The sequence below is a fragment of the Sturnira hondurensis genome, unplaced genomic scaffold (genome assembly GCF_014824575.4).
Source record: "Sturnira hondurensis isolate 20B ecotype Veracruz unplaced genomic scaffold, ASM1482457v3 Scaffold0021354, whole genome shotgun sequence".
Classification (NCBI taxonomy): Eukaryota; Metazoa; Chordata; class Mammalia; order Chiroptera; family Phyllostomidae; genus Sturnira; species Sturnira hondurensis.
In genome coordinates this window covers 4,511,571-4,528,074 of record NW_028093985.1, presented here as the reverse complement: position 1 = coordinate 4,528,074, position 16,504 = coordinate 4,511,571, and the positions used below count along the sequence as shown (strand labels likewise).

General features: G+C 34.8%; 1 protein-coding gene across 2 annotated transcripts in view; it reads right to left on the bottom strand.

Annotated features, from left to right (window-relative positions):
• Positions 1-430: 430 nt before the first annotated feature.
• AGGF1 (angiogenic factor with G-patch and FHA domains 1) overlaps positions 431-16,504 on the bottom strand; it is a 31,326-nt gene continuing 15,252 nt past the window's right edge. For both annotated transcript variants that reach the window (XM_037032198.1, XM_037032200.1), the window contains 8 exons: positions 15,364-15,475; positions 14,485-14,536; positions 10,781-10,882; positions 9,794-9,959; positions 8,604-8,686; positions 3,161-3,288; positions 2,919-3,018; positions 431-1,448 (listed from right to left, as the gene is read on the bottom strand). In XM_037032198.1, the coding sequence (XP_036888093.1) occupies positions 1,248-1,448; positions 2,919-3,018; positions 3,161-3,288; positions 8,604-8,686; positions 9,794-9,959; positions 10,781-10,882; positions 14,485-14,536; positions 15,364-15,475 (944 nt within the window). In that variant the 3' untranslated portion in view covers positions 431-1,247. The remainder of the gene's footprint in view (positions 1,449-2,918; positions 3,019-3,160; positions 3,289-8,603; positions 8,687-9,793; positions 9,960-10,780; positions 10,883-14,484; positions 14,537-15,363; positions 15,476-16,504) is intronic.

Sequence of the window (16,504 nt, the reverse complement as noted above, 5' to 3'; positions counted from 1 at the left end):
TTTTATTTTCCCATTCCCTTTTCTAAGTACCCCATACCATTTAGACTAGAAATTCCAACAGGTAGCCTTTCTTTCTGAATGATCTTTTCTTCTGTACAACTGTTTTTCAGAAGTTCCCTTTCCTATTCCAAATCTTGGAGACATTTCTTTATAGTAGATGAGGGAGCCATAGCTTATGTTCACCACCAGGAAAGAGTCTGGCATGAATTTCACAGCAAAGAGCTGAGAGAAACGGAACAAAGGGCAGTGGTCACTGGCAGAACAGAGCCGCCTGCACTCGGAAAGCTGCGTGCAGTTCTCCAGCACGTGAAGAGATCCCTTTTGACCACTCTGACCATTTAAGAAGGAAAATTCTGGCTGGTAGTGAGTTTAAATTCTTGATTCAAAGAATCACTCTTTTGATGTTATAATGTTTTTTATTGCATTTGAGAACATTTTCAATAAATACTTCAGTTTGAGGCCTTGGGTAGGTACTTACTCTGTTTGTAATAGAAATCAGATTTCTCTGGCAAAACTCTATTGCCAGAAATGGGATTTATCAAAACTACAAATGCTAGCACACTGAATATTTCAATATTATACTCAATTGTTCATATCTAAATATTTCAGCTATGAAACAAACCAATGTAAATGCTTCATATATAGTACAAATCAACAGATTCTTCACAGAAGAAAACATGAAAGTCTAATTTTCTATTTGTTGTCACCTGTTCCTTAGTTCTTCAATAACATTACTTACGTTATTTCAAGGATAAAACTTATGCACCACTGCCGACTTTTTCTCAACATTTTCTATCTAAGTTCTAAAGGGCAAAAACAAGAATGTATATAATCAGAATTGTTTTTATAAATGTTTGGGCTTTTTGTTGCACATCTTACAATAATGAATCTATGCAGACAAGGACAAATGTACATTTAAATCATTAGTGAGTACATGAATTTTGCCTACATGGCTAGCTACTCATATGCATCTTATAAATGACAAGATAAAAATAACAAAGTTTGATAAGCTCATCCACGCCCTGTGCACTTTAATCCACTCATCGAATAACTTGATTAAGTCACTATTTATTAAGGTTTAAAAAAACTACAAAACACACTTTATTACACATTTCTGAATCATGAGGGGGTAAACTGTGATACAGTACCCTCATGCCACTGGCTCTTTTGGAGGGAAAAGTTCTTCAACGAAATAAGAGTTTCCAGACTCTGTTAAAAACGTTTGAACTGTGTTCTATGACTGACCTTCACTCTACAGTCCCTTTGACCCAAGGCACTGTCCCTGGTGCATCTTGTTGAGGTTTAGTTTCTGGGAAGTTTTCGGCGAACCTCTCTCGTGCTTTCTCCCAGTTCTTTTTGCTCTTGTTTTGGAGAAGGTGAACATCTTCAATCGAGGATGGTTTGCCTGTCCCCAAGCCTGCATGTGTTCGCCGAAGCTGAAGCTGGATCTGTTACCAAAGGTAGAGCAGAGGCTTATTTACTGTACAAGTCAAAGCACATTGAAATCTGCTCTGTGCAACTTAGTATTTTAACTATAATTCTTTGACTTAGAAAAGATTAATGCAAAAGAAAAACCTATCAAATGCAAGATACTGACAGGAATACCTACATGATTATAAACGGAACTTTTATAACTCGTTTTCCTGCATTGTCTTGCCTGTCGATAAGGACAGCTGACGCTGCTCCTAAAATAGCACCAAATTTCACTGGAATGCTGCCGACTCTGCCATCCCACTCTACCCAAAGGCAAAGGCAATAGATGCATTTAAACCTACTGTCCTAGCCTCACCTAAGTAAGTGAACAGGTAGGTTAAACATTAAGAGCCATAAAAAGAACATGATTGCTTAGAAGGGAATACTTCTCATTATTTTGAGAACCATTAAAAGCTACCAGTTACTGAGTGTCTAATATACCCCAGCTGAGGTATATATATATATGCTGAGGCCTTTATCTTCACAGTATCACTGAAAAACAGTTATTATCATCCCCATTTTTACATATGAAAACTGAAGTCCCAACTTGCCCTAAGTCCCACAGATAGTAAGTGACACAGCACATATTCTAACCTAGGTCTGACAATAAAACCCAAGTTCTTCCCATTATATCTTAATGAAATAAGAAAGCTTACATTAAACTCACAGTGATCCATTCATTATTTCCTGAGATACCAAGTAATAAATAAGGAAGTTCTTCAGTCATGTTACTTTGTTAGGTTTTTGTGAAGGATAATCTGCACCTTGATGAACCATGAAACTATAGAATTAAATCACTGTACAGTGTTTTTCAAACATTCTTCTTTCTATTGCTTGTTGTTACATAATCTGATTCCTGAACCCAAAACAAATGCTCCAGGTAATACAGAACCTATTTGTAAAATAACGTTACACCTGCTCCTGCAATGCTTAGCACCAGGAAATCATTGAAAACAACTAAAAGATACAGAAAAACCTTTGGCTCAGGAAATAACATTCACTATCCTAGTTCCACTGAAGAAAACTTCAATTCTAAGGGGCTTCCTAAAAACATTAAAAGCAAAACAATGGCCCTGGCTGGTGTGGCTCAGTGCATTGAGTGCCGGCCTGTGAATCAAAGGGTTGCTGGTTCAATTTCCAGAATCATAGCACATGCCTGGGTTGCAGGCCAGGTCCCCATTAGGGGACGTGTCAGAGGCAACCAGACATTGATGTTTCTCTTCCTCTTTCTTTCTCCCTCCTTTCCCCTCTCTAAAAATAAATAAATTTAAAAAAAACAGTGCACACATATGTATTTGGTAATCACAAATGACACAAAGGCAGTAATCATCTGTTTTTACTCCCTACCACACTACTAGCTCTTAAGGTAATTCCTGGCACATATCAGGTACACACTAAATATATCTACTGTAAAAATAAGGAGTGAAAGAAAATGCAAGTCTTACCGGAGTTTTCATTCCTCCACCGTCCTTCCCTAGGCCCTCTCCTTTTTTCCAGCCCATCTTCTCCAGCATCTTCCGACCTTTGTTGCTATCAGTAATTTCACTTTTTAAAAAATTAAGAAAAAAAATTAAGATGGTAGTTGATTTCTAAAACACCATTTAGGTCACATTTATAATAAATGAGTAAGTTAAAAATAACTGGTACCACTACTCTAGAAAACTACTTTGGAAAAGTTAACACTTACGAATGAACAGATGCGGGAGCATCATCTCTCTGGAAAGTTCCTTCACTCCCAATCTGCTTCCTACGCTTTCCTGCTCTGTCTTTGTACTTTGGATTCTTCAATGCTTTTTCATCTTCGTAGTCTGTATTCTTTAAAAACACAAAATATTCATTGATAAAAACCCACAAAGCTGATAAATAAAATGTAATGTTTTTGTATTTGCCTCACTTTGCAAATATGGTTCAATGTGGTCTCTATTAAACAATGAATTAAAACCATGATGTAAATAAAGACAATTATATCATTGAATACGCTATTTTTATTCTATCTCCTTTAAAATGTTTATCTTAAACTGTACTATAACACAAATTGTATACAAAATATAAATATGTAAATTATAACATGTAATCGTAATGAAATACAGTTTACTTTGACTAATGCTATGCAGTCATATTCTCATATTAACTACCAGTATTCAAAAAAACATGCAGAACCTCTGGGATTGGAAAAAATCTATTTTTCCTTTTCTCTAAGGACCTAAACTAGTTTAATTACTGCTCCTTAGAAAGAAAAATGTAAAAAAAAAGGAAAATGTAGAAAGGCTTTTTAAAAATGGATAAAAAGTAAACACTCTTTTATTCTAGTAATAAAAAATAGCTTCTGATTTCAGTACAGTTCCATTTATAAAATTAATCAGTCACTCAACAAATAATTACTGAATAACAAGTGTGTTAACTCCAGGCTACATGACGGAATGCAAAGAAATGTATAACCCCGTAAGACATACATAATCTGTAGCAGACTACAGGATGATTGGTGCAACCAAGAGTACACACGGGGTGTGGCAGTGGCACAGAAGGGGAGGCAGTCCATTCAGCCTGCGGCATCACAGAAGACTTCTCTCCACCCTTCCTAACTGCTTGCTGATCTCTATATAAAAAGTATGGCACTGCCCTGGCCGGGTGGCACAGCTTGTTGGGAGCACCATCCCACGTAGCAAGGGGTTGTGGGTTCAAGTCCCAGCCGGAGTCTGTATGGGAGGCAACCGATGAATGTTTCTCTCCTACATGTATGATTCTCTCTCCCACTTCTCCCACTAGCTCTAAAATCAACACACACATCCTTGTGAGAGGATTGACATCCATCCACAGAGATGTCAGGGGCTGCAGAGCAATTCACAGTAAGTACCACAGAAGTTTTTACTCAATTTTGCTTTTAATCAGAAAATAAAAACAGAACCACTGTTCCTAATGAGTTGTTCTACCCCAGAAGATACAGAAACTGAGTTAAAATTTGTGAGAAAACATTTTATTCTCTTCTTATATACGTTCTATTTCCCTCCAAAATTAGCCCCTTGATATTTTTTCTTATTATGATTTCTCTTCCTTAGTACAAAAATAACAAAAAATACAATTTTGCAGAATATATATTATTTTGGCACATCTTTCTCCTCATCTTTATGAAGTGTAAAAAGCACTAGACAAATACATTTAACACCTAGCTGGGGGTCCTCAGCTTTAGTTTCTTAAATGTAAACTGAAAATATTAATTACCTTCCCGATCTACTTACAGGATTAAATTGCAAAGTTTTTCTACAGCCTAATTGAGGTACATTAACACATATTAAATTACACATAAAGTGTACAATTAGACACTTTTGAGATGTGTATACACCTATGAAACCATCACCAAAATCAAGATAATAAACATATCCATTTTCCATAAAGGTATCCTTGTCCTTTTCTGTAATCTATCCTGTGCATCTTTCTTTCCCTGTATTCGGGCAACCACATCTTTGCTGTCACGGGTTAAGTTTGCTTTCCTAGAATTTTATTAATTTATAAAAAGAAGTACATACTATGTACTCTTGCTGTCCGACTTCTCTCACTTGGCATAACTAAGATTTGTCCATACTGCAGCCTGTATCAATAGCTCATGCATTTTTATTGCCAACTATTATTTGGCCATATAGATATACCACAGTTTACTTACCCATTCATGATTAACATATAATTTTTTTCCATTTTTGGCTATTAAAAAAAGCTGCTATGAACATTTGTTTACTAGCCTTTCTCTTCAGTAAATACCACAGAGTAGAATGGTGAATCATAATATTTAACTTTTAAAGAAACTACTAAACTGTTTTCCAATGTAATCACATTTTGTGTTCTCACCAGCAGCATGAGAGTTCCAGTTCCTCCCCATGCCCACCAGCACTTGGTATGGTCAGTCTTTTTGACTGGTTTTAATGTGCACTTCCCTAATGACTACTGATACTGGACATCTTTTCATGTGTTTGTCTGCCTTTTGTATGTACATCAGACACTTTGATGTGTCTATTTAAATCTTTTGCTCATTTTTAATTGACTTGTTTTTATTGAGTTTTGACTTCATTATATATTCTAAACATAGGCATGATTTTTACCAGATATATGATTTGCAAATACTTTTCCTGTTCTATGGCTTATCTTTCTGTTCTCTTAACAGTAACTTTAGAGAAAGAGAACCATTGGAGTTAGAGCAATTTACTAATACATTTTTTTTATAGATTGTGCTTTTGGTGTTAGATATCTAAACAAAAAAATTTGCTTCTAAAAGTTTTATAGTTTTAGATTTTAAATTCATCACTGTGATTCATTTTGAATTCATTTATATATTGTGTGGTGTGAATCAAAGTTCTTTCTGTTGTTATTTCTGCATATGGTGGTCCAACTGTTCCAGCTTTGCCGAAAAAAGGCTACCCTTTCTCTACCAAACTGCCTTCACATCTTCACTGAAATCACACACACATACACATATCTATCTACATGGATCTGTTTCTGGATTCATTATTCCATTCCCCTGACATATCTGTTTATCTTCATGCCAATATTACACTATCATAACTACTGTAGTTTATAGTAAGTCTTGAAATCATGCAGCATTAGTCCTTCAACTGTGTTCTTCGTGGCAACATTTTCATGCAAGTTTTTATTTATTTATTTATTTATCTTTAGAGGGGAAGGGAAGGAGAGAAGGAGAGAAATATCAATGTATGGCTGCCTTGTGTGAGTCCCCTGCTGGGAACTGGCCTGCAACTCAGGCATGTGCCCTGACTGCAAATCAAACCACAATCGTGTAGTTCACAGGCTCATGCTCAATCCACTGAGCTATACCAGCCAGGGCTTAATGCAAGTTTTTAAAAACCAGATATGGCTATTCCAAATGCAGGGTACTATCATCATTTTTTAAAACATATTTTATTGATAACTCTATTACAGCTGTCCCAATTTTTCCCCCTTTGCTCCCCTCCACCCTGTACCCTGCTCCCTCTAGCAATCCCCACCCCCTAATTCATGTCCATAGGTTGCGCATATAAGTTCTTTGGCTTCTCCATTCCCTATACTATCCTTAATATCCCCTGTCTATTTTATACCTACCATTTATACTTCTTAATCCCTGCAACCTTCCCCCCACTCTCCCCCTTCCACCTCCCGACTGATAACCCTCCAAGTGATCTCCATATCTATGATTCTGTTTCTGTTCTAGTTGTTTACTTGGTTTGTTTTTTAGATTTGGTTCTTGATAGTTGTGAATTTGTCACCATTTTAATGTTCACGGTTTTGATCTTTTTCTTATATAGCTCCTTTTAATATTTCATATACTAATGGCTCGATGATGATGAACTCCTTTAGTTCTGCCTTGTCTGGGAAGCACTTTATCTGTACTTCCCTTCTAAATGATAGCTTTGCTGAATAGAGTAATCTAGGTTGTAGGTCCTTACTTTTCATTATTTTGAATACTACTTGCCAGTCCTTTCTTGCCTGCAAAGTTTCTTTTGAGAATCATCAAGTGTTAGAGGAACTCCTTTGGAAGTAACTATCTACTGTTCTGTTGCTGCCTTTGAGATCCTCTCTTTATCTTTAACACTTTAATTATAATGTGTTTTGGTGTAGGCCTCTTTGGGTTCATCTTGTTTGGGATTCTCTGTGCTTCCTGGACTTGTATGTCTACTTTCTTCACCAAATTAGGGAAGTTTTCTTTCATTATTTTTTCAAATAAGTTTTCAATTTCTTGCTCTTCCTCTTCTCCTTCTGGCAGCCCTATGATTCAGATGTTGGTGCACTTGGAGATGTCCCAGAGGCTCCTTAGCCTATGCTTGATTTTTGGATTCTTTTTTTCTTCTTGCTGTTCTGATTGAATGCTTTTTTCTTCCTTGTGTTCCAAATTGTTGATTTGATTCTCAGCTTCATCCCCTCCACTGTTGGTTTCCTACAGATTTTTCTTTATTTCACTTAATGTAACCTTCATTTCTGCCTGATTCTTTTTTATGTTGTTGATGTACCCAATGAGTTTTTAAGCATCCTGATAACCAGTGTTTTGAAGTCTGCATCTGATAGGCTGCTTGACTCCAATTCGTTTAGTTCTTTTTCTGGAGTTTTGTTATGTTCTTTCATTTGGGACATATTTCTTTGTCTTAATTTGACAGCCTCCCTGTGTTTGTTTCTATGTATTACATGGAGCTGCTTTGACTCCACCTTAGCTGAGTGGCCTATTGTACAGAAGCTCACCTTTAAGTTGTATGTGGCAGAGCCTTAGGTCATAGACAGGGTGGGGCAACCCATGTCACCATTCTGTGGCTCTGTGTGGAGGAGGGCTTAGAGAGGGGACAACACCCTCCAGACTCTAGTTTTGCCCAGGAGTAAGCTGTCTCTTGGCACTCACTGTGTTGCCAGTCACTTCAATTTCTCCCCACATGCCACTGGTGCCCTTCTAGCTATTGCCCTTGTTACTGAATCCCAGAGAGGGTGAGTCTGTATAAGTCCTAAGTCTTGTGGGCCCTTTAAGAGGAGTTTCCTGAGAATCCTGCAGTTTCTTTTGCTGCCCCAACCCCCACTCATTTTTACAGCCAGAAGTTATGGGAACTTATCTTCCTAGTGCTGAAAACCCAGGCTGGGTGATCTGGTCTGGGGCTAGAATCCTTCATTCCTGAGTTATTCCTTGTTCCTGAATTATCCCTCCCAATTTTTATCCATCACACATACATATGGGACCACCCGTTCTGCATCTCTGCACTTCTCTGGGCCACTCCGCATCTTAACCCCTCACTGCACCTCTGTGCCTCTCTGCCTCTCCATCCCTCCTACCTATCTGGATGAACACGGCTTCTTTAAATCCTTGGTTGTCGGACTTTCATATGGCTCAATTTTCTCACACATACAGGTGATACTCATTTTGTACCCTAGTTGTACTTTTTGCTGTGGTTGTGCAAGGAGGTAAAGTGTGTTTGCCTATGCCTGCATCTTGACTTGACTTCCTATTATCATTTTCTACTTCAACCTCAACAGTTGTTAACAGTAAATAAGTAAAAGATATTATATAAATCTCAAAGTAATTCTAAATAACTTTACATATAAAATGTAATAAAGGCATTTTTACTCAAAACCAGGTACACAACACATATAGCAATATTTAATATCCTTACCCGCAAACCATATTTTACTCGTATTTTCTTTAATTCTTTTCTCCTTTCCAACTCTTTTTCCTCCTTGCTTAGTGCTGGACCACCTAAAAGGAAAAAGTGAGTTTGGTTTAGAAAGAAAAACTCACTAAATCTGACAGATTTTTATATAGAATTAACGCTCGTATTTAATAATTAATAACCAATAGTAGTAGTTCATCTGTAGATTAATAAATAATAAAATGCAAATAAACATTAATATAAAGGAATCTTGGTTTGTAATGATGTCCTTTCAGTATTTTGGTAATGAAATGTACTTGGAAAGTAAACCAAAACTCAAAAGATCATAGAAATGTTATAGTATAGATAACAAAGAAATACCGAACATCTTAATGTTTTGATATGAGTATAATACAAAAATCCCAAGTGCAGAAATACTGTGAATTTTCCAAAGAAATGTAGGCATGAGCAAGAGAAAAATCATAGAACCCGAGATTCACATTATTTTGTAATAGGTCATACTTAATGTGAAAAAAATTAGTTCTTACTCATTTGAACTACATATTTAAATTTTAAAAGCCTTAGATGAGTGGGTTTAAAGCAAGACAGCATCTTCCTACAGTGTTATTTACTACAGAAAATAAACGTATGTACACAGATGATGAATCAACGTAAACTATAAGTAGGAAAGTAAATATATCAGCCAATTACTCTTAATATTTTGGCCTATTATTTTCTATGTTACAACATTATATGACAGAATTTAATGGTGGATGACCCTTTCATATCTGTGAACAGATGTTAAAAGAAAACCAGTCCTGATTGTAGTTATGTCACAATAACTCGTTTGAAGAACATTTAGCTACCACTGCAGTGCTGCTTCAAAAGCCAACTAAACTACATCAGCAAAAACAGAGCTAATGACTATCTACTGGTCAAAGAGTAACCTAATGCTATCTATAAAAGCTAGCTAAGTTATTACATAGAAAAATCAGGTACAATCATAACTGGCTAGCCTACGTCTCAAATTTGAAAAACATTTCATTTCTGAGTCTCATTTGATAATATTCATGGAAATATAAATTATCTCAATACAGTATTATACCAAAATTCCTTATATCAAGATATAAAGCTGGTAGCTAACTGATACATTTTCAGAACACTCCAGTGAATTAAAAAGGTCTCATGCTCACAGATAAGACTGTTTCACATACCAAAAGGTTCATCTTTCTTATCAAGACGAAGGTGAGCTCTGACCTGCCCTGGCTCGCAGCCATCACAGGTGTCACTGCCAGGGTGAATGTGAAAGGACAATACAGTCTCTCCAATTTTCACTTCATCTCCATGCTCAAGTACATAAGGGTCACATTTAGTTTTAGGCTGGGGGGAAATAACACAAAACAGAAATCCAAAAATGTTACATATGATTATTTTATGCCAAATGGAAGTAATGTCTCATTATAACAAAAAAAATTTTTGGAGACGATTCTCAATGACACAGACACACATATGCACACACATATGTACAACTAGATGATCCACGATACTCTACTATTGGCTAAGAAAGCTGAATCGAGAAACTGCTGGTTTTTGTATTACCCACTCTACAATGTCCTATCTCCGTGCCCACAAATACCCAACCCAAAATGCTAAAAATCTATTACCAAAACGAATAATCTCAGCAAAAAAGATGAAGCGTTAGGGGATGAGTATATCATTATTCTCTTTTTACTTCTTCTTTTCTTATGATAATTCAGTTTTATTTCATTTTTATTCTTATAGACTAAGAACAAGAGCCAAGCACTTTGCTACATGTTGAAGATAGAAGAGTTAATTGAGTAGACATAGCCCTTAGTTTCAAGGAGTTTATAGTTTAGCAACATTTTCATTAAAATAAATTTTAAAAAACACACAAAAAAGAAGGGCCTCTAAAGTTCCTGAAAAAACATTTACTCTGAATAGCTTTAAAGTGCACTTATCTCTAATAACAAGGAATAATTTGAAGTCAAAAGTCAATAGCCAAGTACCCACTTACTATATACTTCTTCAGCCCTTTCTGGGACTCCCTCCCACGTAACACATTTAGACCTGAACTTTGACCTAACCAAATGATACGTGTAACTGTGGACATCGGGAATAAAAAAATTTAGTTCAACTTTTTAAATAATGTGCAAGTAATTAATTAATACATATACACTCACCTGAAGAATCTGTTTTCCATTAACAACTGTACCATTTTGGCTGCCTTGATCCACAAGGACATAACTTTGTAAGTCATGGTCAAAATAAATTTCTGCATGAAACTTAAAAAAGGAGAAACCAGGTAATTATAAAGTAGCATACTTTTTTTAACCATAGATAACAATTTCTCTACGATTGGCTACAAAGGACTTTAGTCTCTGATTATTTAACTTTTATTATTTATTACTTTTTCTGAATACAAACACATTATAATACTTCTGGTAGAAATGTGAAGGCTACAGATGAAGAAGTCAGGTATAATTCCACCTAAAACTACCATTAATAATTTACTGTGCCCTGCCTTTTCTACCTCTATAATATAGTTGGGACAATACTATATAAAGAATTTGAAATTTTTTTTACCTAAGTATTTGTTCATATCATTAAAAATTCTTCTTAATACAAAAGGTGACTTGAAATATTCAAGGTCGATTTCTCAGAAAAGTTTTGTAGTTTTTGAATACTCAGGACTAATCACTCCAACCTCACGCCTCAGCACTTTATTTACGTACACATTACATGAAGTTACTGCACTTTATTGTGTACAATTACTGTTTACATTAGTTTACATTTTTGCTTACCTCTTAGCTCATAATACAGTGCTTCACATATATGGAACATATATTCGATACATGTCTCTTTAATTGGAAAAAGAGCTGCAGAAATATTTAATTAAAAATTTCATATACAATACAATGTAGTAGATAGTGCAGCTATTTTGGAGCGGTCTGGCAGTCTCTCAAAAGGTTAAACCGAGAGTTACCATACCACCCAACCATTTTACTCCTGGGTATATATATCCAGAGAAATAAAAAAATACATCCAAACAAAAACTTGTACAGAATGTTCATAGCAACAGTATTCTTAATAGCCAAAAAGTGGAAACAATTCAAATACCCATCATTGATGAATCATGAAATGTAGTATATCCATACAGTGGAATATTATTTTGCGATAAAAAGAAATTAAGTACTGACATATGATACAACATGGATGAATCTTGAAGACATGCTAAGTAAAAAAACTAGTTACAAAAGACTACATGTTATATAATTCTATGTACATAAAATGTACAGATTGTGCAAATCCACAGACAGACAGATCGGTGGTTGCCCAGTGCTGTGGGGATTGGAAGGAACTAAGGTTCTGAAATGGATATGATGACTGCAGAACTCGGTGAATACACTAAAAGCCTTTCAATTATACACTTTTAATGGCTAAATTGTATTAACATATGATACATAAACTATATTGCAATAAGGTTGTTCTTTTAAAACTTTCATAAACATATATTATAAAATGTTTCAAACACACACAAAAATATATTGACCCTATGTACCTGTGAACAAGATTTAATAAATTTTGCCATAGTTGCCTCAGATATTTCAAATAGGCTATCAGTCGATGTGCACCTCACTCTGTCTATCCCCCACCCTTCCTTTTCAGAGGTCTGATGTTTCTTCAATCATGATACATCTCTTTGTACTTCTACCACATATGCACGTACCCATAAATGGGATGCTTATTTTGCCTAGTCTGGAACTTGCTATAAATGAGTCATTGTGTATGGATTTTTTATTGATATAATTTTTATACAGAATTGATATAATTTATATTCATAGGCCTTAGCTGTATAGGTTAATGACTTCTGATAAATGTACGCTACTGCCCTTATTTCTTTCATTTTGCTCGTTTGACTTAATAAAAGATACACCCATTCAGTTGCTGCGCAGTCATACCACTTCGCCGAATGGTAATTCATTGAATAGATGTCTCACAATCTACATACTTTTCTGATAATGAACATCCAGGTTTTTCCCAAGATTTTATCATTTTTAAAAATGTTTCTATGAACATTCTCATACATGCAACCTTCTTCTGGACAAGGCAAGTGTTTCTCTGGGGTATATACTTACAAATAAAACTGCTAAGCTACGGTATATGCAAATCTTAAGCTTCATTAAATATCGCCATATTATTTTCCAAAGTGGCTGTATCAATTTATATTCCCAACAGTAGTCTATAAGAATTCTTGTTGCTCTATACAGCATTAACTAACACTTAGTATTGTCAAAGTTGTTTTTACAAGCATAATAGGTGTGAATTAAATCTTACCATTGTGATTTAAATTTGCATTTCCCTGATTAGTACTGAAGTTGAAACCTTTTCTTGTATTTATTAGCCATTTGGTTTCCTGTTCTATAAATTTTCTCTTCATGTCCTTTGCACATTATCTTCAACTGGGTCATTTAGAATAATAATGACTATATCAAAGGATTTAAATATTTTCAAGTCTTTTGACTTGAAACCTTATTTGAAAGAGCTGTTCTAAATTATGTTCCCAACAGGAGTGATATTTAATAAATATGATGAAAGAAAACTGACATCTTGGATTGTAGTTCTTAAATTACTAGAAAGACTGGATGGTTTTCATGTTTACTATGATTTTTCTCTAGTGTGAACTGTTTATGTACTTTACTCATTTACCTATTAGTGTCCTAGTGGGGTTTGAAAAACTGAATTTGTATGTTTTATTTTTTTAAAGATTTTATTTATTTATTTTTAGACAGAGGGAGGTAAAAAGAAAGAAGAAAGAAAGAAAAAGAAAGAAATGCTATCAAAAGAAAAGAAAAAAAAAGAAAGAACGAAAAAGCAGAAATGCTATCAGAGAGCTACCTATATTTTTAGATTGCAGTGGGGGAAAGACTTCTTTGCTATTTAAGTTACAGATCATGTTTCCTTTGGGGGCAAAGGAATAAAAGGGTCGCAATAAAATTAAATAGCATGATGATTTGGTTAGAGTCAAAATTATGAGGATTTACTTCTCTCTGAATGAGTCTAATAATAGTAAAAATAACTACTTTCAAACTAATGAGAAATTTAATTTCAAAGATAAAAATCATATAAAATATGTACTTCAGATCCATTGTATAGAACATTAAATAGAAACAAAATAGGGATTAAAGGTCAAAAAAGGAAAAACAAACAGGGGAGGGCAGATAACCACACAAGGGAGGAGGTAAAACTACAGGAAATATAGTAAAAAAAGATACATATAAAGTATAGATGTGGTGCTATACTTTATAAAGTACAGATATGTATATGAGATACATATAAAGTATCTCAGTGGTTAACCTTTCTTTTCAAAACTTATGATCTAACTTGCAACTTTGACCTTATTGTTTGTTTTGAAGACTCAACTGCTCTTTTTCCTGAATATGTTTCTATCTCTAAAAGAAACCATTAGAGACTTAACTAGGAAAAACTGTAAATGAAGAGCTTTGGGCAGGTATAGATCGTTCCTGGGTTGTAAAATACTCTGGACTCAAAGTAACCATCAACTAAAAGTGACCTGATTCGCTTTTGAATTGTCATAATATCTAGCATATTCATTTCACTCAATAAATATGCTAAGTGGATATTACTTAAAATATCTAAATTAATCCACTTATTTTATTCCTGCTCCAGTTTGTTGAAAGTGAAACATAGTTAATTCAAATTGTGATGAAGAATTTTTCTTTTCTCAAGCAGTGGAAAAAACAAATCTGCATTGCTTTTATTAGCATTACTCCACTGACTAAAATGGGAAAAACCCTAAGCTTTCTGCCATGATTATTTATAAAATTACATCAAGGTGCTATATTTGTAGAAGCAAAGAGCTTACCTTACTGACACCAACTTCAGGAATTCGGAGAGTATGCTCCATATCTTTTTCTCTGCAGAGTTAAGAAAAATGTCTTTAATAATTTTTGAAGCATATATAAATGTAGCACTTAGAGACATGAAAAGAATTTTTAACAGACTTTTTGTTTTAAAAGATCATGTTAAAAAAAAGATGTTAAAATGCAAGTCTCTGTACCCCACTAAGTCTAGTTTCCTTATTCACACTCTAAATTTTGTGCTTGAAAGGAGGTTCCAGAATTACTTGTATTCTTTGATACTTCTATCTCGGGCTAACAAACATACAGTAAGACAAAATGCCTTTGTACTAATGTCAATTATTTATGCCAGACCTGCTAACTATGTCCTCATTTCTACAACAACATATAAAGGGAGCACACAGTCTTCCAAAAATTTAAAATTAAAATATTGCATAAAATCTGAATTAAGGACAGATTATCTTTCCAGTTAAGAAAAGGAATTATCCTACTCACAATTAAAACCTACCTCTCTAGGAAGCTGGTTCTGAGCTACAAAGGGGAAAGGAAAAGAAGCAGAAAAGGAAGCCAATATTGGGTTTGGGTAAGTAATTTTAATCTAAAACAGGCTGTACAAAAGGTAAGAAAATGACAAAATCTCTGGGAAGGGTATCGCTGAGATTGTATCCCTTTACATAGGCAGTCCCCTTTTGGGACCACAAAGTTAAACCCTTGACTAATTTCCAGAAGCACGTGACATAGGTAAGCATCAATAATGTTTTCTGAGTACCATGTACAAGTGTTTGAATAACAAGTGCCATGCACATTTCAAGACAATTGTCAGGAAATGTGTCCTCCACTAGAATATGACAAATATACACATACAATGACATTAAACATTTTACCTTCCAATTGTAGCAGGGTTTACAGCTGTAATAATAAAAAGAGATCCTGTCTGCAACACTGGTGATCTAATAACAATTACTCTGATACAAGGGGGCCAAATTTTTTCTTCATCTGCCAAGGAAACAAGTGGGTAAATGTTAATGCAAATGCTATGAAAAAAAATGTCTATGGAAAGTAGTAGGCATCCATGAAATAAAAATGTATTGATCAAAAGGCTTAATTCTGTTTTAAGCAACCTTAAATCCTGCTATATGCACAATTAGTAAAGCTTAACACTGTTACCAATTTAAAGTGATCAACCTAAAGGTATTCAGCAAAGTCAGCACACATCAAGATTATAAAACAATCATCTCTCTTTTTTAATGTCTTGGAATTTGAAAATATCACAAATGAGCATTTTAATATTAAGTTAGAACATTTAAGTCTACCCTTTTTAAAAATATAAGAAATTCTATTAAGAACAAAATAAGCTCATACATCCTACTATGAAAGCCTGGGTTTTAAAGTATGTCTCCATGTCCTCAAGTAAAACACACACACACACTTTATCATAATACATAGCTGAATTGATAGACTACACTTTTTAAAGGCAATTTGCTGTATCCCTCTCAATCAGGACTTAATACATACTTCAGGATTAGGCATATGTAACTTAGTTTTCTGTTTTATCGAATAGACCATTCAATGCAATGAAACTTTAAGGTCCAAGTGTTAGTCATTTATTCACATTTTACTCCCTAAGAATTAACAGTGGTAGCCCACATAACTTTTAATGATGTAGTTCAAAACAATCAGTTTACTTTTTTGGCAGACACATTATACTACCATTGTTTAAAATATATTTATTGACTTTGTTATTACAAGTTGTCCCATTTCCCCTCTTAATTCCCCTCCACCCTGCACACCCCCTGCCCCATTTCCCCCCTTTAGTTCATGTCCATGTGTCACAAGTTCTTTAGCTTCTACATTTCACATACTATACTTGCCCACCCCGTCTATTTTCTCCCCACCATCTATGCTACTTATTCTCTGTACCTTTCCCCCTCTCTCCTCCTCCCACTCCCATTACTAACCCTCTATGTGATCTCCATTCCTGTGGTTCTGTCCTTGTTCTAGTAGTTTGCTTAGTTTGCCTTTGCT